Raw genomic sequence first — 22,198 nt, 5'->3', positions numbered from 1 at the left:
GCAGTTATGCCCAGCCCAGAGAAACACAACTTCGTCTTCATCGGGACTTTCAGGGCTCATTTCAATAAAGATTGGGCAAGAGTACATAGCCAAGCGGCCACCAGTTACCAATATCCCCGGTAATATCACTAGTCTCTCAAAATCTCGAAAACCGAAAATATGGCAAATCTCAATGCAGCCAGCTTTTAAGCCGGGTTCGTGAGGTACGCGAATGCCGGGTGACGTTCGTCTGAAAGCAATGCCAGTCCCAAGAAGGATAATAAGAAAGTATCAGCCCCGTTAAGCGGTCGATTACACCTCAAGAAAGGTACTCCATTGGCTATTCATCAAAGTAGTCAGCTTCAGAGAAGGTAATTGTGCTTGATCCGTTTGAATGACCAACTTTCCGCGTCTAGCAGCCAGCGCCCTACTGCAGTATAACCACTCAGAATTTTCTATGTGCTCATCCAGTCGACTAATCTTGGTGTTATAGTTGCAGCCTTCTTACTCTCTGGTAGGAATGATTCCCTGAGGCTTGTACTAACTAGTCATCCACACCTCAAGAATCTGACAGCTCTTCATCCCATAGGTTCTTCCCTAGGTACCAATTGACCGCAAACATGATCCAGGCTGCTTGTTGCTGGCTTCACAGGTTGAGGTTATTTTACTCGAAGTGGGTCGGGGCATTGCCCTCGGTGAAGGCATCAGTCCGGAGATCAGCTTGGTGTTTGAGGTGACTGAACCCGATGAAGCCCAAAGTAGGCAACAATAGCATATTATCTATCATTGAATTAACACAAGGGAGCTCAATTGAGACAGTATAACTCACAGTAACAAACGGAGAGTAAATATTCAAGGACAACTTTCTATATAATCTCCCTCGCCTCCCCTCAACCCTCCTCTCATCTTCCATCTTCCTCCACTTTCCACCACGGCTCTGAAAATCCAAACCAACTTCCTACGAGAACTCGAGGTCTTTTACCTCTACTCATCACACTCCATACTTTTGATATCTCTCTTGACAGAACTTCACTTGATTCCTTGATCGACTTCCCTACGTCCATCTTCATCTCCCCTCCATTCCTTCTACCCCTCCTGTCCGAAGCCCGTATCCCTGAGATCAACCTTGACAGATCTTTTTTTGTATCCCCTTCATCGACTCTCCTACAGCTTTCCCTCCTCGACGTTTCTGAAAGGGTATTTTCCAAGTAAGTGATCACCTGTTTCCTGTTCACACGTCAGATGACGACGTTCTCCGTCGTAGTGTTACCGCAATACTCGTTTGTGGATATCTAGTCTAACGTTATTCGATATACGGCAAAGCAGCCATGGAGGAATTTCTAACTCCCACCGATATCACTATCAGTAAGCCGAACAACAGCCCTGATGAGTGGTCAACCCATGTCGAGGAAAATCCTGTTGAGCCAGATGGTGTCATCCAGGACACAAACACCACGGAGCCCGGCTACGATTGGCGTGAAGCCGACGTGGCTCTAATGTCTGAAATCCCGTCCGGTCCAACTGATTCCATGGTTGAAGGATGTGTCTTTAACACAGACAAGGAACTGATCGAATTTGTGAGTTATCCATAGAAGCCCATTCTCTTTCAGTGGTACTAACGTCATAAATCAAGTCTCCTAGTCAATTAGCGGCCGCAGATTCCTATAAGCCAACCTTGATTGCCCTCGCCGACAAAAAGTCCGACGCTGTGAAAGACCTTTGCGGTACGCAGTGGCGCAATGCACAATTTTGCTGGATTCGCGGCAAAGATCCTCGAGACAACAGGCTCCTACCTGCGATTTGGGCCGTCAAGAAAAATGGTGTCAATGTGAGAGCCCGAGTCCGAGGCGGGAATGTTGCACGCGAGCTTGCCATCGAGTTTTCCGTCTATCATCAGGGTGAACCTGTTCATCGGGCAACCCTTGAGTTCGATGTTAGCCTCCAGATCCAAGACTACAAGACCTTTGACAGAATTAAGAGGCGTGTGCCAAGAAGGGCAAGAACAAACGGGCAGCAAGATCCTACGACGATGAAGGCGACGCAGATAATGCTGATAGCTATGTTGTCATGCAATTCACCACCGAGGGAGGGGTCAGCTACGGCCTCGACTACGATGAGTCTTTCCTTACCGCCGATGATCGGATGGTGTTGTCATATGCCCGACTACTCAGTATGAACTTTCGTCCTTCTCCTGAGCAGAGGCTTCCTCCAACAACCGTGTGCCTTCGCATTCACGCCAGCCACGTCTCATACGATGGCCCCGCGGCGCAGAACTCACATGCCCACCGCCTGGCTGATCGTAATGACCGGGTTCAGAACCTCGTCTTCTCGCTGCACCAAGACGCCAACGGAGAGCCTTGGACCGGAAAAATGTTCTGGGCGTACTGTTCTGGTCAAGGCAGGCTGCAGACCCAATGGGGTGAGCTCGTCGGCCGAGATGCTGTTGCGGAGCGTTGCGGAGGTTTGGTCGCCTTCCCAGCCAAGTCGTCGTTTTCCTGCCTCGATCATGCGAGAATAACGCTCGTGTACGCGACATGCCTCGAACACACACGTGAGGAGGAGATCGCAGCAGCTATCTCCTCCAGTCGCCACCGCATCGCCTTCGTCATCTCACAAAACCAAGTCCTTGGCCTCGCCAGGTTCAATATTCCGGAGAGTGCCGGAGTTGAATACTGGGCGCCTCGCGAAGGGACAAAGCTCAAGCTAAGCTATCACGCCCCTGGCACGATGTCCACCCGAAATACCGTCTGCACGGCAATCTGCACGCCGAACATTTACAGCCTGCCATACTCCGGAGTCACTCTTTTCTACCTTCCCCGCGCGAACCCGCTTTACTATCTCAAGTACGCAGTGAATGTCGGAGAAAGACCCAGATATCTATTCGCAAACGCTTTGATCGAGATACCGCGCAACGGTGCACAGCGGCAGGTCAGCGCCATAAACCGCCTATGTGCCGAGCCGCATCTCATGCGTTTCTCGGAGTACCTCCTCAACCAAAAGGTTGAAGCGCGGCGCCCCGTGAACCCCCTCGCTCCCTTGCAATCCGACGAAGCCGAGGCCCTCAATGTTATCAAGGAAACATTGTCTATCCAGGAATGGTCTGACTCACAGGCCAAGTGCATCGAGAGCATGAACAGCTTTCCCGGCCTTTTCCTCCTTATACAGGGCTATCCTGGCACTGGCAAGACGTCCACGATCGTTGCCATGGCGTCAATATACGTGACTTGCGGCGGCCACGTCCTATTTACTGCACCCTCTCACGATTCTGCGGACGCCATCTGCGAGACCATTGAAAAGTGGAACGCCGTCGGCAATACCAACAATGTCAGCTATGTCCGCGTCTACCGACAAATTTCGGAGACGAAGGCATTCCGCCGACATGGAAAAGTCTACGAAGAGTTTCGGGAACAAGAGTGCGCCAAAGCCCCTGGAGTCAGGTCTGTTGTAGCCAACGTGGTGAAGTGGTCTCTGTCGAATGTTCTTGGCAGGGTCGTGAGCCTTTTTGCAAAAGACCCCATCCCAACTCCGGAAGAAGTCGCCGAGCCAGCTGTCGAGGAGGAGCCTGAATACACACCCGCGGCCACCCAAGAGTATGCCGACGCTGACGCCGGGTTCATCGATGAGGACGAAGGTTTTGTACCCCAGACCATCCCATTGGCCGATCAGCTGGCAATGAGCGGCTTCCTCAAGGAACTTAAAAAACACAACGCCACCAAGGGCTACTGCATGCCCGACCAAAGCCTCGAGGCACACGTATTCCGGCTTGCTTACACTGAAGGCCGAACTGTGATGGCAAATTTCCCAACAGAGGAACAAATCGAGGCCGCAAATACCAGGTTCTGGGTTGATAGCGTGGAGAACGGTGAGATCATTCCAGACGGGCCACCAGTTGATATGCTCGCCGTACTGAGACTGTATGCCGACATGCTGAAGGAGTACGCCTTCGGACGGCTCGAGGAAGGCTTCGCTTCTCAAGCGTTGCTTGCCTTCAAGCGCGTGTGCAAGGCGGTTATCCGCGAAGCGACCACCATTGTCTGCACGAATAACACCGCCGGCAATGCTCTCATTTATTCCAACTTCGGTTAGCATGCCATGGGCATTCTTATCATCCGCGATGAAGATCCCAAGGAGTTGGAATCCAACTCCTGGATTCCCATCGCGAAGCTTGAAGCATCAGATAGGATCACCGGCGTTGTTGCTGTGGGCGATGAAAAGCAGTTGGCACCGACTGTTCTATCCAACCAGGGTGGAAAGCGCTACAACGAGTTCGCCAACCAGCTTGAGCTTCCGTTTGTCAGCCGGTTACTCAAGATGAATTATCCCTCGATTCTCCTGACACAGCAGTTCCGGTACCGCCAGTGCTTTGTATCTTAGCTGAACAAGCGAACCTACGCAGGCCAGCTCACATCTCACCCGCCAACGGGGAGCATCAAAACAAATGCCAACTACACGAAGGCAGTCAAAGCAGTTCTCGGAGTTACCCAGCCTTCTGCTAATCTCGACCTTGGTAATATCATCGTGAGCGTTGATGGTTCGACCTGCGAAACCGGGCCGGGAACGATGTCCAGATTCAACGACCACCACAGGAAGTTCATAGTTGATCTCCTTATCGAAAATCACAGGCGGCACGGCTACAAGGGCAGCCAGATAAAAATCGTGGCACCCTACATGGCTCAGGTTGTCCGCATAAGACAAACCCTCTACAAAGCCGGTCGTGACGGACTTCTCCCAGCATCCGACCTCCCGATTGTTGCGACCATCGACGCTATGCAGGGGAAAGAGTCCGATTTGATCATCCTTGACTGGGTTGTTTCGCAGTCAGACTCAAACAAGGACCTCGGTTTTACTGTCAATGATAGCCGCGGCAACGTTGCAATGACACGCATGCGTGAAGCAATGATGATCCTCCTACCAGAAGCAGTAGGCAGGGGTGCAAAGAGCCAAGGAAAACCAATGCATTACACGCATTATGGAGATCGCGTTGAGGCCAAGGCTCCTTATCCTTCTGAGCTTGTGCGATTCGTTTTTGACAAGTTAATGCTGCTATTCGTCGACAGTAAGTGTCTATCTCTTATCTCCTTCTAGATGCCAAAAACTAATGTTATGACAGACCCTCTGCCACCTTCCGAACTCCATTCCGTCGCAGACGAGAACGACACATGGAATCCCGAAGACGCGGTCGATGAAGCCGAAGGTAATAACACTGGGGGTGGCTGGTCTGCGGAGAGCTCTGAACAGACTGAGTGGAGAGGTGGCCTCTGGTAGTTGGTAGAAACGGAGGTGGCCGTAGTCGTGTTTTGCTTTTCCCTTTACAAATTGCCAGTAAAGGGGTGGCCCAAGAGGCGTTAATCTGAAGAAGCAGTACATGCTGGCGAGTAAATAATGTGTGAGATAGCTCTGGCCACCAACCATGCATACGTTTTTTGGTGTAGTGGTCTAGTGTCTCTCGCCAAACAATCCAGGTGGACCATGGTCGGTTTCAGATAGTTGCAATGTTCTTATCTAAGATTTCGTTACACCTGCACTGAGCTTCTGTATGACTGATCATAAAGGTGGATATTGATGCTGAACGTATAATATAGCCTCACTGAACTAAAGACACTAAAACCCATCCAGCCCAAGTGTCACAGAAACCTTCTCCGGTATGGTGGTTCCAGCTTCGCTTGGTATCTTCGAACTCGGTTCGAAGAAGGGTTTCTCTCCGTAAACAGCTGTACGCTTTCCTTCTCTTTCCTCCGTATTGTACCCACCTGGAATGGCGCGGTGCGCAACAACCCTGTTATCCCACAACGCGACGCTGCCAGCCTCCCAGTGCCATCGGACACTTAGATCATCAGCTGAATGAAGATGTTCGCGGAGGAAGTTGAGAATGTGTAGTGCCTCGCTGCCTTTCAACTCTTTGACATTGATGACGAAGGCTGGGTTGTAGAAGAGCGATTGCTCCCCGGTTACTGGGTGGATGCGGATCTGCAGCCTGTCAGACATATTTGAAGATATTTGGATTTGGGTAGCGTACAAGTGGATGTTCTCTTCGCACTGGTGGTCTGAATGTAGTGCCTCCGCTGTTGATGGTGTTGATATATGTATGCTATTGGGTATTAGCCTTTGAGTCCCAGGCCTGCCAGGACGGTCTGATGGCCATACCTCGGAACTATGAACACCATGAAGCCCCTTCAATGTGTTCTTGAACGTCGGACTCAGTTTATCAAACAATGCAGTCTGACTAACAAAAACAGTGTCACCACCTAGATCCTGGTAAGCGAGTGCACGGTGGCCATGGTCGGGATTAGATAGGTACCATATTCAGGCGCCTTGACCATTCTGAGCATTGTATAAGACGGCGGATTAACTTCAAACGAATGGTCGGAATGGAACTCTGCAAAGGCACTGCTGGAGTGCTCGAACGAGCGGATATCCCTGGGGGAAGTTAGCGAAATCAACCACCAAGAAGATAGTCTTACCCTCCTCGGCCGAGAATAGTTACATGGCGAGGATCAACCTGGTTCGGATCTCTATCTTGCTGATGGAAGTCAGATAAAGCACAGCACTAGAGGGCGTTTCGAGACTTACAATTCCATAGTGTTTGAAGAGCTCGTATTGCCCATCGAGTGCGAGGTCTTGGTCTCTAAAGAAGACGACTCCTCTCTGTTTCTCGAGTCAGCCTAGCTATTTTTCAATGGAAGCATAAGCGTACCTCAGCAACTAACAATGCCAGCTCATCTTTCTGTTTCTCATCGAGCTTGCTCAGTTGAATGCCCTGCAACTCAGTGCCGATGTATGGAGTCAAGTGTTTCAATTTGGTGACGGCCGACAAGAGCGACTTCTTCTCGGGATCTGCGAAGAGTGCGCGATCCTTCGGAGGTTGAATCTCTTCGATCGGTGGGTTGCTCGGCTTGTAGGAGAGGACTTTCTCGGTGAGGCCTGTGTGGGCTCCAATCATTTTGGCGTGCAGTATGTATCGGTTTAGCTAGGTATCTGGTTAATATTAACAAAATAGCAGATTCAGACACAGTGAATACGATGTCTCTTATAACATTAACTAACTCATTCTATTCCGCTTACAAATTCCAGCACTTCCCCTCTCCATGGTTGACTTGTAACTGGTCATCCTCATCTGCCATCGCAAACTCAAGCAGCACGAGCATCCTCCTTATATGGCGTTATTCGGACATCCCCGAGAGACGCCAGTTACTTGACCTGTTTAAAGTTCGAGACGCCGTTTACCAATTCACAGGGCCCTGCCTCGACTCCAGGTTTTCACTCTTAGTGGGAACTGCTGCGTCCACCGGCGAGATACACTTGATCGGATCCCACGCAGCTGGAACACAACGGCCAATGGTGATATCGCTATTATGATATCATTTAAGCTCCGTATTGATGACTTCCAGGATTCAACTCTTGAAAATTCAGACCGGATCCAACGCCAGCGTTACATTGGGTATCACCTCATCGCCAAGATAAAGCACGTTCTGTCGCTCATCACCAGGATCAAAGTCGCCATACGTGGGGAAGGATTAGACACTATGGAATGGAACTGTGTGCATGCAGATCGATCTACAAGATTACTGGATTTATTTGCGCTCCTCCCTTCTCTTCTCCCAGGCCATCCAGTCTTTCCCACATCTCACCATGTCTCTCTCCAAGGCCCCATCCACGAGTGAGACGAAGACAGGCGATGTCAGTGAGAGCAATAATGTCCCGATCACGGTCACTTCTACCGGCCTGCAGAAGGAGTTGGCTTCAGTAGATCAGGTGCTGGTCCGCAAGATGGCGCTGGTGAACGGTGCAATTGATGAGATTGGAATGACGGGTTTTCAATGGAAACTGTTCTTTCTCAACGGGTTTGGATACGCCGTTGACTCGGTACTTGGCCCCCGAAACGCTCGTGGAACTGATATGTTGACAACTTCTAGCTTCTCGTCGTTTGCCAGTCCATCGCCCAGCCCGCCGTCACCCAGGAATTCGGCAATCCAAGCAAGCATATCGCTGGAGTTTCTCTTGCATCCCAAATTGGCCTCCTAGTTGGCGCTGCTCTCTGGGGGTTCTCTGCCGATGTTATCGGTCGCAAGTTGGCGTTCAACTCGAGTCTTTTGATCTGTGCGACGTTCGTGCTCATTGCGGGCGGCATGCCCAACTACATCTCCTTCTGTGCAATGTTTGTCATAACCGCCATCCTTTACCTCTATGCTATACTAATCAATTCAGGGTTGCCATATATTCCGCTGGCGCAGGCGGAAACTACGTTTTGGACGCGACAAACTTCCTCGAGTTCCTTCCAGCATCCCATGCCTGGCTCGTCACCTTCCTCGCCGTGTGGTGGGCCGTTGGATATACGATAACCGGTCTATTAGCATGGGCGTTTATGAGCAATTTTAGCTGCGACCCTGACGCCACTGTTGCTGAGTGTACCCGTGCAGATAACATGGGCTGGAGATACCTCCATATTGCATGCGGGGGTTTGGTACTCCTTACGAGCATACTGCGTCTTGCTGGCATCAAAATGGCAGAGACGCCAAGGTGGCTAGCCAGTCAGAACCGCGACGAGGACCTATACAGGGTTCTTCTTGACCTATCAGAAAAATACAATCGCCCGTTCACGTTAAAGCTAGAGGACTTGAGATCCCAAGGCCGTGTCCAGGGAACAGAAAAGTCCGTCTGGTCGAGTCTGCGACTGGCAAGCCATTTTACGGGTCTCTTCAGCACAGGGAAGCTGACATATTCAACTATCATGATCATTATCAACTGGCTATTCATCGGAACTGTCTCTCCTCTGTACAGTGTTTTTCTACCATACTACCTCAAATCCCGTGGAGCGGATACTGGAGATGACTCAAACTACACGACCTGGCGGAACTACGCCATTAATCAAGTCGCCGGTCTGATCGGACCTATCATTGCTGCAGTCCTCGTTGAGACTCGGCTAATCGGACGCCGAGGAACCCTCGCCATCGGTGCAGCAATCACAACAGCACTGCAGTTCGGGTATACCCAGGTTACTACACCTGCGCAGAATGTGGGCCTCTCGGCAGCCATCACTGCGGCGTCGAACATCTATTATGGGACTATCTATGCCTACACTCCAGAGATCCTGCCGAGTGCCCATCGAGCAACGGGATATGGTCTTTGTGTTGTCGTAAACAGAGTTGGTGGGATTATTGGCGTTTTGGTGGGAAGCTATGCCAATGTCGAGACTACAGTACCGTTGTTTGTTTGTGCTGGGTTATATGCAGCGTTGATAGTGACGAGTTTGTTATTGCCGTTTGAGAGCCAGGGAAAGAGGGCAGTCTAGGACAAGGATTGAACCGCGAGTCAATAGCTAATAATACCAATTACTTCGCAGTCCTATACCCTTAGGCGGAGTTCTTTTCTCTCAATCAATTTACGAAATGGATTCCAGGCTCTAGATTAGCCAGCCTGGTTGAAGTTTGCTTTGCTGAAAATAGCATCCGTGTAGTGCCGCACAAAGCCGTTCATCTAAAATGGCTCCCCGTCTCGATTTGCGGTTGATTATCCTTAATAGGGAAGGAAGCAGGTCTCCCACCTCTTTGGCAAGCCAGTATATTGGCATACCAAGCCTAAGAACAGCAGTTGGGCCATGTCCCAAATAAGTGGATCATTGCTAAGCATCTTCCTTGAGCGGAAGGAATCAATCCTTAGGTGCGGTAATCAAATAAACAGGTCCATACCACGGGTTAATACTGCTCTGCAGCTCAGCCGCCCTATCTACCCGCGTCCATGGCCATAGTATGCTCCCCGTTAAGTATAAATTCTAGTAGATAACCAGACTTGATGAGCTTGTTATACACCTTCTATAGGAGCCCGCCATTTATATAACCTCCAGCTCAAGCGAGACCCTACAGAGCAATTGGCCTCTCGTCCATGGTTCCAATTGTAAAATCCGCGAATAGATACGTGGTTGAAAACTAAAATGATGCCTAAAAAAATGCATTATAATTACTTTAAGCGTAAGCTGTCTTCTCGTTTCAGATCAACCCATACCATGGTTGACGCACAGATACTGGTAACAACACATTTTCCATTCAACCAGACCAAAGCCAAGACCCAAACCGGCACATATGGCGACGACACTACCAACACTTTCGTTCGTTGCTATCGACCACTTGCCTGATGGCAGCAGCTTGCTAGCAATATGCCCTTACCCTCCAAGGACACGGAGAATCACTTATTACCAAAGTTTTACTTCATTCAACATTGGCCTAAAATGGCTCTAGTTGGAGGCGACATGCTCCTGCTACTTTTGGCCATGGTCCCTTCTACACCCGCTCCTTCCCAAACGGGAACCACTCTACTCTTGTATACTATCCCCTGCTCCTCATCTATTCCCCCCAAGTCCTTTCATCTTCTCTTCACCACTCACTCTCAAACCATTCGAATCCAATCTCGTGTCTTTCGTTCATCTCATCTTAATTCTGAGTTCATCTCGTTTCATCCCCAGTTTACCATTTCACTCTCAACCCATCCGAGTTCCATCTCACTTCTCTCACTTCCCTCGCTTGCTTTAGTTTAACCTTGAGTTCATCTTGCTTCGCCCTCAGTTCATCACGTTTCCATCTCAAACCATCAGAGGTCAACCTAGTGTGTCTTGTCTATTTCAATTCGTCCAAGCGTCGTCTCGTGCGTGCTCACTTCGCCGTCATCGTTTCCTTACCCGCCAACATCACGGAAATTGACATCGACACCATTACCTCGGCGGAGATGTACCCGACGTTTGCAACTAGATTGCGAATGACTCTGCGCGTCCTGGAAGTTGGCGAGCTATACCACATGGGCTGTGGCGGAACATCAACTCGCAAACAGCTTAAGGAGATCATGCGTGATTGTCTTGACGAATTCCTGAGCCATATCCTACGCGGCTTGAGGCTCCGAGAGGATATGAAAGGAGGTATTGCTCAACCGCAGTGATGCTTGTTGTCCTCGGGAATCGCCTTGAAGCTCTTGATCCGGTTAATTTCTAGCAAAAGTAGCAGAGAATATCGCCGTGTGAGGCCATGTATTAATACGCTGCCCAAGCGGGTGATTGCCCAAAGGCAGAAAACCGTCCAGAAGTTGATAGAACGACCAAGACCAATTTCACGTCTTGGAGTGACTATTGTATCTTTCTTTTTGTTCTGGTGTCATCGAGTTCATCCTCTTTCGATGGTAGTTCTTGTGATATGCTAGACGTTTCTTGTGGGCTTCTGGTGATTCCTTTTTAGTCGCGACCTTGGCTCTCTTTCGAGTAGTTTCACGAAGTGACTTCTGATCATCAAGCTCTTCGTAGTTGCTGTAATCGTCCGATTCATCGTTTGCGCTGATGGGAATGTCGGTATCATTCGCTTCGCTGATGTCGGCATTGTCGGTTTCGTCGGTTTCGATGTTAGGGTTGTTGATAAGCTTGCGGGTACCCCAACCCGGGTAAACAGTCTTCATTATTGGTTCGAATTTCTTACCAGCAGATACGAACCCAAGTCGTTGGGATTGTCGAATGGCACTTGACATTTTCCGTCGAGGGGGTTCAAGCAAGCAAAGGTGACCAAATGCTCCATACCAGGACAAGGCTTCTGTTGGATTTCCATAAACGCATGATTGAGCTAACTGGGGCTGGTGAGGAGCTGCATAAGCCCCAAGAATCGACGCAAATAGCGCTTCTGCTAGGAGGTTGATATCGCGATATGAAGTAATCAACTCTTCGTTCGTGAAACTTGTAGAATATCGAAAGAGAGTAGCAAATTTCGCGGTACGATCGACAGATTCGTCAAAAGCTATGGCAACGTAGAAAGGTTGGGATATATAATATAAGAATTAGTAATAAAGTCAACTGCCAAATTTTCTATTGTGGGACATGCTCAGTGGGTTTGGCGTGATGATTAAAGAGTATTCAGGGGACAGTGATTTTGTTTTCACTTAGTTGCCGTCCTTCAGGAACAACCTCCTTCAACTCCATACCAGCCATTGTTTCCTCAGTGATGTACAAGTATGCATTCTTTTGAGTCGTAACCGTGTCTCAGTGACAGAACTATGCTTTTCTCGATTAAATCCAAGTCCATACTGCACAACGCGTAGATATGGACGCGGGTAATCGACTACCCAGGCCAATACAGACAGAATATGTGATTGTAGGTCTGAATGAGCTATGCCTCTTTTGAATCAACAGGAGGTAGAGTATCTCGGTGCCTCATCTCCCGTATCATCTTCGTCTTGTGGCGGGACGTAGCACCAAGGGTTTCCTTTGGAGGACGGTTCGTCCTGATTAGGAGACGCAACGTATGTAATCCTTTGTGCATGGCGAGCCGTGGTTGGGCTCGATAAAGAGCCGGTATACATCATTGTGCCATCCGCCTTTGTGATGAGCGGAAAATCAAGAAATATATTAAGGGCATCGTTGATGTCGAAGAATCCTCATCAGAGTCATTGACCAAAGTTGCGTCAGATCAGTTAGCCAGACGGTCATAAAACCATGCAAGCATGAGTAAACTGAAAAATGGGACGAACAAAGCTTCCAGCGCCCTGTTTTCAAAATCCACCTGATACTGGTCACATGTACCAATGAGATTTTATATCGTTGTATCTAAGGTCACCGCTGCATTCGAATCATGATGGTAGTCCGGAAAGACCTTCTCTCTCGCCCCGAGGCTGTCCAGGAAATCGTTGATTAAGTTCGCATAGTCAGTGCAATCTCCTCCACCAAGATGGCGAGGGTTTATCGGTATAAGGCGGCCACCATGTAGGTGGGCGGTTTATACCAACGTTGGAAGTGTGACGCTCAAAGCAAAACCGGCCCTGGAGTCGTTGGTGCCGCTGAAGCCTATTGTTAGGTATGTCTTGATACCACCAAGGTGTATTGAATGCTTCGCGATAGCATAATGGTAAAGAAGAACCGGATCGCTCCAAGTAACTCTTCTTCGATATGTACCATTCGCAGCATTTACTCTCCCAATGTCAGTGCAACGGGTCAAAATAAGCAATATCGGACCATGTGGGTTGTTTCGACTGTGTGGCTTTATTCATGGGTGTGATCGATCAACAGAATATAATAATCTGTGTAACCCTCCAACGTCTTTGACCGAAGCAAGATGCCAAGGTGCCACCTGCAAGTAAGCCTCGTAACAGCGAGAGGGGATCTTTGGTGCTGTCCGTCCAAAAGCTAGTCGTGTTGCCTCCCTTAATTGCAGCAACTACCGCAGCAGACACATCAGGATCAAGAATATAGGAACGAACCTCTGGCTGTCGTGATATAGGCAACAAATCAATGCTATAATTGCATACATGGTCGTAAATGCGATTGAATAGCTCTGTAGTCGCGTCTTCGCAGAGTAGGTGTATGCGAGGGAAGTCCCCACAATGATATTCACCGATCTCAATGGACTGGGGGTATTTATAACATTGATAATCAAGTATCACCAATGTATCGATCTGCAAATAGGGGGTCATGCTTTCCATTTGTCAAAAATAGAAGCAAAGACGAGATCATATGGTAGAAGTGAACTTGATGTTCATATCTGTATCGACCAAGATTTCATCTTCGTGTAGAGTTCCATGCTTTCTCCATGCATCACCTAACCAGCCAATCAGTCGCAGCGGCTTGGTTGGAAAAATAGATGGTTGTCCCATATTCATCGAATCTTGACGAACAGCAATCATTCTCCGGACGAAGTTTTTGCCATCCTCGAGTCGAACCTGAGTGATGTCTCCAATAGCCAACCGGCTAAATGACGGTAGAAAATAAAGTGGCAATGTTCAGGGCCAGGCTTAGGAATGGAAAAGTTTCCCAGTGCCTAAAAGTCGGTAACTTTGTCGTAGTTCGACATCGATACTGTAACGGTACGGTCCTTCTTGAATAGACCGTGGTTCGAAGTAGTTGGCAAGATGTTGGACTTCTCGTCCTGTATGCCATAGCCGAGAGGGTGAGGGTATCCAATCGATGACTTACCCGAGGCTGTTGCCAGTGCGCTTTCCAACTGCGCGTTAAATTAGGTTGCATATCGATGTTTGGCAGCAAAGCATGGATATCGTCCAAAAGGGAGATGATTGTCTGAGATGGATCACCGTGACGCATTTCGAAATTCAATTGACTCGACCCAGGGTTTCAAAAATGAGCGTATAAGTCGGTCCTTACGACAGACTGAGTCTCTGATGTAAGGGAATAAAACAAGCCAGCCTGATACACCTTATATAGATGCATTATGCCGGGATTTTGTGCATTCTTTGCACACAACAACCCGTTGTTCCATGGGTTTGATGTATTTGGATTTGGAATCTTCTGTAATGCACACTGAGTGGCATGACGATACATCAAGATATTGTTGTCACATCGAATTGTAATCCATGTTGAAGAATTTGAGAATGGTATCCCAGATCTATACCAACTGGCCAGTGATCCTATGTTTTCGAATGGCTGTTAACGAACTGTAAAATACCCACAGAATTATAGACAACACTCACAATGAGAGCTTTCCATGGTAAGAAAGATTACCTTATTCGAATATGATTGAGAATCGAAGCGTTCGAATAAAGGCAGGCAATGCCTTCGCCATTTTGAATGGATTCCAGGATAATGAAGATGACAGTCCCACTGTCACAACAGGGTTCTTGGAAGTATACCACTGTATAAAGTTGCCCATTGATGCCCGTGGCTATGTACAGAATAGGCCTTTAATATCTAGACCATCCTGGCCAATTCACAGGTGACGGCACAGGTAGATGGCGACCGTGCTATTGTGGGCGGTGTTAGGGATGAGCACAGAAGGCAACACGCTCAAAATCAAGTCAGCTGTGTGTTGATTAGGATCGACACCCATATTATGGCAGAGCTTCTCGAGGCTTACCTTGCTTTTAAAGGCTTTGTACACAAATGGCATGGTTGTGTTAGTTTCATCACCATGGGTACCAGAACGTAGTCTTGGGCAACTTTCACGTTGCAAACCAGGAGGTCAAAACAGGTGTAAAGCGATTGGAGATATCAGAAGCGAGAGGATACTGAACATATTCTATACAGTTCCAATATAGACGGAGAGGCCGGTCATCGAGTTGATAGTCAAAATCTGGGAAATCAACAACAATCGACACAGGAAGCACCGCGAGTGTTGTATACTCGCGAAGGCGCGAAGTCCAGGCCTTCTGATAGTTGCATTTAAGAAAGGCTGTCAACGCACACGGGTAGAGGGTTTGCCCATGCAAAGGTAGGAGAAGGAAGATATGAGATGGAGGAGATGAGATGGAAGAGACGAGGAATTGAGCGGACCATGGCCAGTGTGTTAGTGTGTTGAGTAAATTCACTCACAACACAACAGCAACATTACCAGCCATGCCCCAGCCACGGAGGTCAGCTACGCGACTGAAATGAGTCACTTAATGCCGGAATATCCAAGCGTCTCTGACGCGATACTGCTCCAAATAGTGTCGACTTTTCTCACGGCTTGCTGGATTTGCCAGATATCGTCTCTTGTTTGCTTTAACCTTGTCAGGTTTTTATTTGTGTCCATTGATGCCTTCGAATTGCTTTCTTTTGCGAGAAAGCTTGATGTTGACGTGGTGTCATGGAATCTAACGTAGACCGGTAATATTGACGATGGTATTGTAGACGTACTTCACGGGCTTGAGGAGACTCCTTCAAAGTACATTGTTTTTTGGGCCTGTGCTGGGCAATAGCACATCCACAGTGATCAATAACTATCTGATGGTCTTTCAGTATCTTCGATAACTTCACTCGGCTTCTCCATATATTTGACGGGATCAACATGAGGATTGACTTCAATTATCGTAGTAGCTATAAGCCTAGGGTCATACGCTTGTCCTAGTGACAAATGTGTTTTCCTCCGGCCATGAAGGCCAACAACTGGGCCCGTAGATCCGACATATAACCAATGCCTTTCAGTTGCAGGGCTTTGGAGGCCATGGTCATGGATGCCCTTTAGGGAAACACCCGTATCGCCTCCATTTCGAGCCATGCCAGCGAACGATTCATGAGTAATTTAGTGATTCTCCCTATCCCTGGAAGGTAAAGGCATAGACGGTGTGGTCGCACTAGTTCCATCGTACTTGACACCAGGAAATTCTTGGTCAGCTTTCACGGTGCGAGGCAATAATGGAATGGTCAAGTACGAGCGAGCGAAGACGGAATTGGGCGTCTAACAACAATAGCACGCCAGTAGAGATACTCATAGTAGTCATGTCTATTATGTGCATAAACAATTCTATTCTATGATAAATCTTTTAATGTCCTGCATTCATATCTACAACGAACTACCAAACGCCCCGTTCGCATTCCCGGCTTCTGAATCCCACCAAGGCTCTATATCCTCTAGACTCGGCAGCGCGACCTCAACCCCATCAACTTCCGTGTTTGAATTCGCATTTCCCATGCGGAACGCAGTGGCCGCAGCAGTCGTACTATCCGTGATATTATCTGGGAGAATACCGAGATCGGAGTCCCGGATCCAAGAGTCAATATCGCTGTGCTGTGCTGGGTTGAGGTTAAGGCCGGTTGTTGTTGTTGAGAGATTATTATGTTGGCCTTGGCTCTGAAGATTGGTGCGTTTAATGTCGAAGTCGGCAGAGAGCCCTGCTCCATTCGCGGGCTGGAGCTGCGGAGGGGTTGTGGGTAGGGTGAAGGAAGCCGAGTGGTTGTGCGCCTTTGTTGGCGCGCTGACTCGGGTCTTCTTACGAGTAGCCGATGAGTCACGGTGAATTGCACTTCCCGCGGACTCTCTCGTATTAGAAGACTGAGCTAACCGATGGCTACTAATCTGGCGCTTCATCGCTCCCGAGCGGCGCATCCTCGCCTGCCAGCGTCGCTGGAGACTAACTAGGAAATCGCGAGTGCGTTTAGCATTTTCGAACGACTGGCCGAGCTCGTCTAACGCGCGGAAGCAGAGGTTCAGGTAGGCGACCATTTCGGTGCTGTTGTCCGTGGATTGCTCAAGGCCTGTTCTGCTGGCGAGCGGGGTGGATGATATAGTGACGTAGAGGAGGATGAGGGCGGCGCTGAAGATCATGGAGACGACCTGGTTGTTCATGCGGCGGAAGGTGTAGTGTTTTTCGTAGATGTGGAGAAGCCGCGCAATTGCGATGGAAGACTCGATGCACATTTTACGCGCGTGGTGGTAGCCTGGGCCTTGCCGAGGGCTGCGTGGTTGGATGTAGCTCTTTGAAACCCAGGGACGGTGGGTAAAAATGACGATTTGGTGGTATTGGAGGCTGATTGATGTTAGTCCGGTCAATTTGGAGTTGTAGTTTTACATACTGTAGCATAAGGAGGTGAGGTAGGATAGGCGTTGTGTCATTTGCAAGGTCGATGTCAAGGCAGGAGGGTAGGCTGGCTTTCCAGGCAAAGAGGTCATCCGTCACTCTATGACAGAACCTCTGTAACTCATGGCGAGGAATATCGGAACATCCATATCTAGACAGGTAAGTCCTCTGTCAAACAGTTCCAATGGGTAGACATACAGGACATGCCCAAGAGGAGATATTATCTCCCAAAGCACGGCGAATTGTCGGCTAATCAGTTCATTAGGATTCTTCAGCGCTCCGCCAAATCCTTCCTGGTCTGTGGGCAGACCATAAGGACGCCATGTATCTTCTTTTCCGACAGTTAAGCCCGACGCGGGCTTAGGAACGGTGATATCCCCGGCATTCATTCGGAACGGCCGCCCAAGGTAGAACCCCCAGAAGCTATCCACAGTCAGGAACTGCATTCAAACATTGAGAACACTACTTACTGGTCTGCAGTGTAGCTTCCCCAGAACGCTATTCGCCGCACATCGGCTTCGAAAGCACTCATGTCTCCTCGCTCCACATATGGTGTCATATCCAGATGCAGTCCAAGATCGAATGCAAGCCTCATTGACATACCACTGTAGAGCCAACCACGTGCATCACGGTTTGATGCTCCTTCATGGCAGCTCATAATCACAAGCGCCTGCACTGTGGCGACACATGGGGAGTCCAGCTCAATCTCCAGCAGCGCCTTCGCTCTGTCCGCAAAGAATTCAGACAGTGACTTTGGGAATGTAATAAATGTGGGATGGTATCGAGCCTCAAAGGCACTTCCAATAGCACACCTGCGTCGGGTTAGCGCCAGTTAAGGTGAGGGCTTCAAGCAGCATACATAGCGTTAGTGAGCACCTCGGAATAGAACGGTGTATCGTCTAGTTCCTCTCTCCAATTCTGCCTGGCAGTGTAGTACATCTCCTTGTCAACAACGTACGTACTGCAGTTTTGCCACGTGAAATAAAGCTCCAAGAGGTGGTCCTCGAGAGCCTGGTCTACCGACTGTCCAACGCGCAAATGGTTCAGGATGTCCTGCCCATCATGCCGAACAGTCCGAGCATCAGGACGCTGGCGTTGTTGTGTCGCAGAAACATCGACCAGGTTGAGGTTTGACGTCGCGCCGAAGAATCGTAGATGTCCATCGCCCGCAATTTTTAGCGTTCCGATCCGATGGGAAATTTGTTCAATGACGTCTTTCTCCGCTTCGTTTTCTTCGCCGCTGTCGCTATCATCGTCTCTGTTGTTCTGGGCCTGTTCGAGGAGAGCACCCGGCTGCTGCGCTATATCTTGAGATAGGTGCAGACTATCGGGGCTGAACCCATTCTCTGGAGATGTCTGGTACCCGCCATTCATATTTGCGTATAGAGAGTCCAAGCTCTCCGCGGTCGGAAGGGCAAATTCCCAGCTCGCCTGAGGGAACTGAAAACCAAACGGGCCCATGGTCGCCTGGTTAGGTACGGTTGGATTCTCAGTAGGCAAAACATTTAGCGATGGCAAAGTTTCGGAAAGGTCCCCGTTCGCAGCCTGATTCCCATTATACGCAGGCATAGGTAACGGGCTGTGTGCAGGTGGCTGCTGCCCAGGCGTGGGTATAGCATTCTGCGATTCCGATGTTGGAGAATCAATTTTCTTCGGTACTCCACGGGGTATTTGCAATGTGTCTAGAACCCGATTGATCCCCATTTCGTCCGCGGTCTTCATTGGCGGCGGCTCGAGGCCATTGTCATAGATGAACTGAACAAGTTGGTCTATTCTGGCGGAGAACAGCTCTGTCGCTGCGCGTAAGGAGACTCTGATTGCAGGAACGGTCAGCCTCTGTGGCAAGCGCTCCAGGTCTTTCTCGACGGGTCATCGAGGATCACACGGTCGGTCTCCCATGGAACTCTGAAAAGAAAAGTGCGGCTGCCACGCATTGGGTTGTGCCAGCAAGCAATATAAACAAGGTTGCACGACGTACTTCCGTTTGTCGTCTCCATGCTGGTATTTGCATTGTTTCCCTTTCTTCTGGCAGTTGTTGCAATTTGGGGATGCGCCGTCGCACTAGGATTGTAGCAACTTAGTCAGTATTCAGGCTTTTTTTGAAAAGCAGTAGGAAGGCGTACTCTGATCTTGCTCTCCCGACAAGGAACACAGGCGGTGGTGACGTGTTTTCTAGGAGGGCGCTTGGTCTTCTCCGACTCGGACGGCATTGTGAGAACCGAACTCGGGATGGATGAGCAAAGTAGAAAGAGAAGATGAAAATCAATCAACCAAAGTCAACAGAGCACTGATTGAAAGCAAGCATGTCCGAGTCAATATTCATGGGGATGACAATGGAGGGAATGCTGTTGGCGGACCAAGTCGAGGCGGGGAGGGACAGTTTCCGGGGAAGAAATTATATATAGAAGATTGGCAATCGGCGCGACTCCCTCAATTCAAAAGATCGGTCCGACTGGGGGAATCTTGCCCCTCGTAGAAACATCCCGCTGCACCGTCCAATCACACGGCTCCCCACGCCTCCGCGAGCCTTGAACAAGGTAAAAAACCCCGCGTCTCCATCACCTGACCCGATCTTGTGCCTGCTGGTGTTGTAAAATGCTTCACCTTGCTTGATAGGGGTAATATGGGATGGAGGAAAGAAGGATAGACTATAGCCTGGACCCTCTTATCTTATTTCGACCCCGCTCTTGGTCTCTAGTTTTGGTCTCGGGCCCTCCAGCTGGAGACGCCGACAACATGCCCGATTAGGACCACTACTACACACGGTAATGAACCCCCTCGGGGGCCGAAAGTTGCACTTCAAGCATAAATTTAACATTAAACAATCTTGGCCGAAGCTCAAAATATAGATCTGGATACAAAATTACTGGGTCGTGACGACACCATCCTCCTCGACGCGCTCAACGTGGGGGTGGCTGTCGAGGACCTGAGCGGACAAGGCGGAGACTTCTGGGAGCTCGACTCTGTTAGAGACATTAGATTAGTTTATTTTGAGTTATCACTGTAGGTATAGAGAAAGTCTGGCACATACGCAATTGCCCTGATGAGAGTGTACTCGTGGGTGATGTTGCCTCCACTATCGCGGATCTGGTCCTTGACCCTTCGATAATGTTAGCATACACTCATCGTCAAAATGTGAACCAAAACCTACTGTTGGACGGTCTCCTCGGGAGAGTCACGCTTAAAAGAAACCTAATTTCAATATGAGTTTGGTTTCTAGAGATTTTCTCAAGAGATCAGGAACACAGACTATGTATTTCGGCATTTTGTTTTGCGGCGTAGTATGCAAGTTTGGGACGCGAAGACTGGCGTGAGAGCGGATAGGATCAACAGTAATCTGTAGAATTTGGAACCAGGTTCTGGTGCAACCTCCTGGACACTGGCGGCTTTTGTATTTTCTGGGCTGATGGCGTGTAGGGTGCAGCTGAAACTTGACCTGGCAACCCTCCCAGCCTCAAGCTGACGAGTTGCCCCTCATCGGATCCCAAGGCCGCCCCTACGTCATCGCGATAATCCGGAGATGACCCGAGATGGCGAGACCCTTCATGGGATTGGTTCAACTACGGATGCAATACTTGACCGAAATTGCTAATAATTTGCTAAAATCTGGCTAGTAATTGTTGTTTTATATACTTAACGAAATAACTTCTGGATCACCAGTTGCTAGTGCGCTTCAGAGTCTCGTTCTGGATCACCTCGATCCAGTAGTCATCAGGATCAAGGACAAACGCAACGTTCTTCATCCGGCCATCTGTTAGGCGCTTCTTCCAGTTGACATTTAGGCCCTCGAACCGCTCGCAGGCGGAATTCAGATCGTCCACGGAGATACCTAAATATATGTCAGAAATGTATGGCTGGGGAATTCTGACGTCAACTTACAGATGTGGCCAAATCCCTGAGGCTCATTGTTACCGTTGTGGTAAACCTGGCCCTCCTGCTTCTCAGTACCGTAGTTCCATGTCAATTCAAGCAATCCTTCCCATTCAGCAACCGGGTTCTTAGCACCCTCAGCCACCTTGGCGTTCGAAGCAGGGTATCCCAGGAAGTACAGGTTGAACCCAGCATCTTTGTTCTCGTTGGTCTTCAAGAGGGTCATGCCCATGACATCCTGGTAGTATTTCAAGCTCTTCTCTGCATCCTTCACGCGGAGCATGGTGTGGTTTAGGCGGTAGGTGCTGGGGTCCGTGGTGGTGTTGTAATCCTCATCCTTGCGGCGGATAATCTCGACCCAGTATCCATCGGGATCCTTCACAAAGGCAATGTGCCTCATACGACCCTCAGTGAGCTTCTTCTGGAATTGGTATCCAGCGTCCTCGAGTCTCTTGCAGGCCTGTTCGATGTTGTCGACGGAGACCGCGAGGTGTCCAAAGCCACGGTGTGGTTCTGTGTTGCCGTTGACGACGCTGTAGTTGGGGTCATTCTCGGTGCCGTGGTTGTGGGTGAGCTCGAGAACGGCATGGCGGTCGGTCCAGTGACGGTCGCCCTGTAGCGACTCGGGTCCGTTGTAGGCGAGAAAGTAGAGAGAGAACTTGTTTTCGGGGAAGTCTAACTGTTGGACTTGGTTCAGGCCTAGGAATTTGTAAAACTCAACTGAAAAGGAAAAAGCCCGGTTCGTCAGTGCTGTGGTCACGACTGTCTTGATTTGCGACACTCACCCGATCGCTTTGGGTCCTTGACCCGAAGCATGGTATCTATAGGGAGTTAACAATTGCATGGTCAGCCACACTTGCGCGCTACGCAGGCAACAATACTAACGGTTGAGTTTGTAAGTGGACGTGTCGGTCGCCATTGTCGCGAGAGATCTATTTGTAGCTATGCTCACTATGTCAGCGCTGCGATTGGCCCAAGCGGGCAATCTACGACGAATGAAGCTTCAGATGACGAACCTGGTAGGATGGAAAATCTTGGGTTGAGGACCCTGAGGAAAGAGGCAGGCAGGGAGAAGAGGGTGCGTTTACCGAACATGGAGGAG

At 49.4% G+C, this 22,198-nt stretch overlaps 10 protein-coding genes across 10 annotated transcripts; 4 read left to right on the top strand and 6 right to left on the bottom strand.

Annotated features, from left to right (window-relative positions):
• Positions 1 to 1,307: 1,307 nt before the first annotated feature.
• On the top strand, positions 1,308 to 4,065 carry APUU_60400A (uncharacterized protein; the record flags this gene model as incomplete). The annotated part of the gene is made up of 3 exons (XM_041693636.1): positions 1,308 to 1,556; positions 1,613 to 1,912; positions 1,960 to 4,065. The coding sequence occupies 3 exons, from the start codon at positions 1,308 to 1,310 to the stop codon at positions 4,063 to 4,065; spliced, it is 2,655 nt and encodes an 884-aa protein (XP_041559546.1).
• Positions 4,066 to 4,539: 474 nt separating this feature from the next.
• On the top strand, positions 4,540 to 5,244 carry APUU_60399A (uncharacterized protein; the record flags this gene model as incomplete). The annotated part of the gene is made up of 2 exons (XM_041693634.1): positions 4,540 to 5,035; positions 5,090 to 5,244. The coding sequence occupies 2 exons, from the start codon at positions 4,540 to 4,542 to the stop codon at positions 5,242 to 5,244; spliced, it is 651 nt and encodes a 216-aa protein (XP_041559545.1).
• A 336-nt stretch (positions 5,245 to 5,580) lies between these two features.
• On the bottom strand, positions 5,581 to 6,919 carry APUU_60398S (TauD/TfdA dioxygenase family protein; the record flags this gene model as incomplete). Its single annotated transcript, XM_041693633.1, has 7 exons — positions 5,581 to 5,946; positions 5,996 to 6,067; positions 6,124 to 6,224; positions 6,278 to 6,396; positions 6,441 to 6,499; positions 6,550 to 6,624; positions 6,674 to 6,919. 7 exons carry the CDS (start codon positions 6,917 to 6,919, stop codon positions 5,581 to 5,583), a joined length of 1,038 nt encoding a protein of 345 aa, XP_041559544.1.
• A 689-nt stretch (positions 6,920 to 7,608) lies between these two features.
• APUU_60397A (MFS transporter) lies at positions 7,609 to 9,268 on the top strand (the record flags this gene model as incomplete). Its single annotated transcript, XM_041693632.1, has 3 exons — positions 7,609 to 7,842; positions 7,893 to 8,134; positions 8,185 to 9,268. 3 exons carry the CDS (start codon positions 7,609 to 7,611, stop codon positions 9,266 to 9,268), a joined length of 1,560 nt encoding a protein of 519 aa, XP_041559543.1.
• A 933-nt stretch (positions 9,269 to 10,201) lies between these two features.
• Positions 10,202 to 10,902, top strand: APUU_60396A (uncharacterized protein; the record flags this gene model as incomplete). The annotated part of the gene is made up of 2 exons (XM_041693631.1): positions 10,202 to 10,293; positions 10,536 to 10,902. 2 exons carry the CDS (start codon positions 10,202 to 10,204, stop codon positions 10,900 to 10,902), a joined length of 459 nt encoding a protein of 152 aa, XP_041559542.1.
• Positions 10,903 to 11,070: 168 nt separating this feature from the next.
• On the bottom strand, positions 11,071 to 11,478 carry APUU_60395S (uncharacterized protein; the record flags this gene model as incomplete). The annotated part of the gene is made up of 1 exon (XM_041693630.1): positions 11,071 to 11,478. The coding sequence occupies one exon, from the start codon at positions 11,476 to 11,478 to the stop codon at positions 11,071 to 11,073; it is 408 nt and encodes a 135-aa protein (XP_041559541.1).
• Positions 11,479 to 13,754: 2,276 nt separating this feature from the next.
• On the bottom strand, positions 13,755 to 14,035 carry APUU_60394S (uncharacterized protein; the record flags this gene model as incomplete). Its single annotated transcript, XM_041693629.1, has 2 exons — positions 13,755 to 13,862; positions 13,910 to 14,035. The coding sequence occupies 2 exons, from the start codon at positions 14,033 to 14,035 to the stop codon at positions 13,755 to 13,757; spliced, it is 234 nt and encodes a 77-aa protein (XP_041559540.1).
• A 2,176-nt stretch (positions 14,036 to 16,211) lies between these two features.
• Positions 16,212 to 19,436, bottom strand: APUU_60393S (transcription factor domain-containing protein; the record flags this gene model as incomplete). The annotated part of the gene is made up of 7 exons (XM_041693628.1): positions 16,212 to 17,175; positions 17,222 to 17,377; positions 17,425 to 17,649; positions 17,697 to 18,038; positions 18,086 to 19,039; positions 19,205 to 19,287; positions 19,350 to 19,436. The coding sequence occupies 7 exons, from the start codon at positions 19,434 to 19,436 to the stop codon at positions 16,212 to 16,214; spliced, it is 2,811 nt and encodes a 936-aa protein (XP_041559539.1).
• A 653-nt stretch (positions 19,437 to 20,089) lies between these two features.
• Positions 20,090 to 20,491, bottom strand: APUU_60392S (uncharacterized protein; the record flags this gene model as incomplete). The annotated part of the gene is made up of 4 exons (XM_041693627.1): positions 20,090 to 20,189; positions 20,258 to 20,326; positions 20,378 to 20,418; positions 20,477 to 20,491. The coding sequence occupies 4 exons, from the start codon at positions 20,489 to 20,491 to the stop codon at positions 20,090 to 20,092; spliced, it is 225 nt and encodes a 74-aa protein (XP_041559538.1).
• A 388-nt stretch (positions 20,492 to 20,879) lies between these two features.
• GLO1 (lactoylglutathione lyase GLO1) lies at positions 20,880 to 22,191 on the bottom strand (the record flags this gene model as incomplete). Its single annotated transcript, XM_041693626.1, has 5 exons — positions 20,880 to 21,055; positions 21,106 to 21,816; positions 21,882 to 21,917; positions 21,982 to 22,038; positions 22,113 to 22,191. The coding sequence occupies 5 exons, from the start codon at positions 22,189 to 22,191 to the stop codon at positions 20,880 to 20,882; spliced, it is 1,059 nt and encodes a 352-aa protein (XP_041559537.1).
• Positions 22,192 to 22,198: the final 7 nt, after the last annotated feature.

The sequence above is a fragment of the Aspergillus puulaauensis genome, chromosome 6 (assembly GCF_016861865.1).
Source record: "Aspergillus puulaauensis MK2 DNA, chromosome 6, nearly complete sequence".
NCBI classification, from domain to species: domain Eukaryota; kingdom Fungi; phylum Ascomycota; class Eurotiomycetes; order Eurotiales; family Aspergillaceae; genus Aspergillus; species Aspergillus puulaauensis.
The sequence above is the reverse complement of the archived record's forward strand: the minus strand, read 5'-3'. Positions and strand labels throughout refer to the sequence as shown.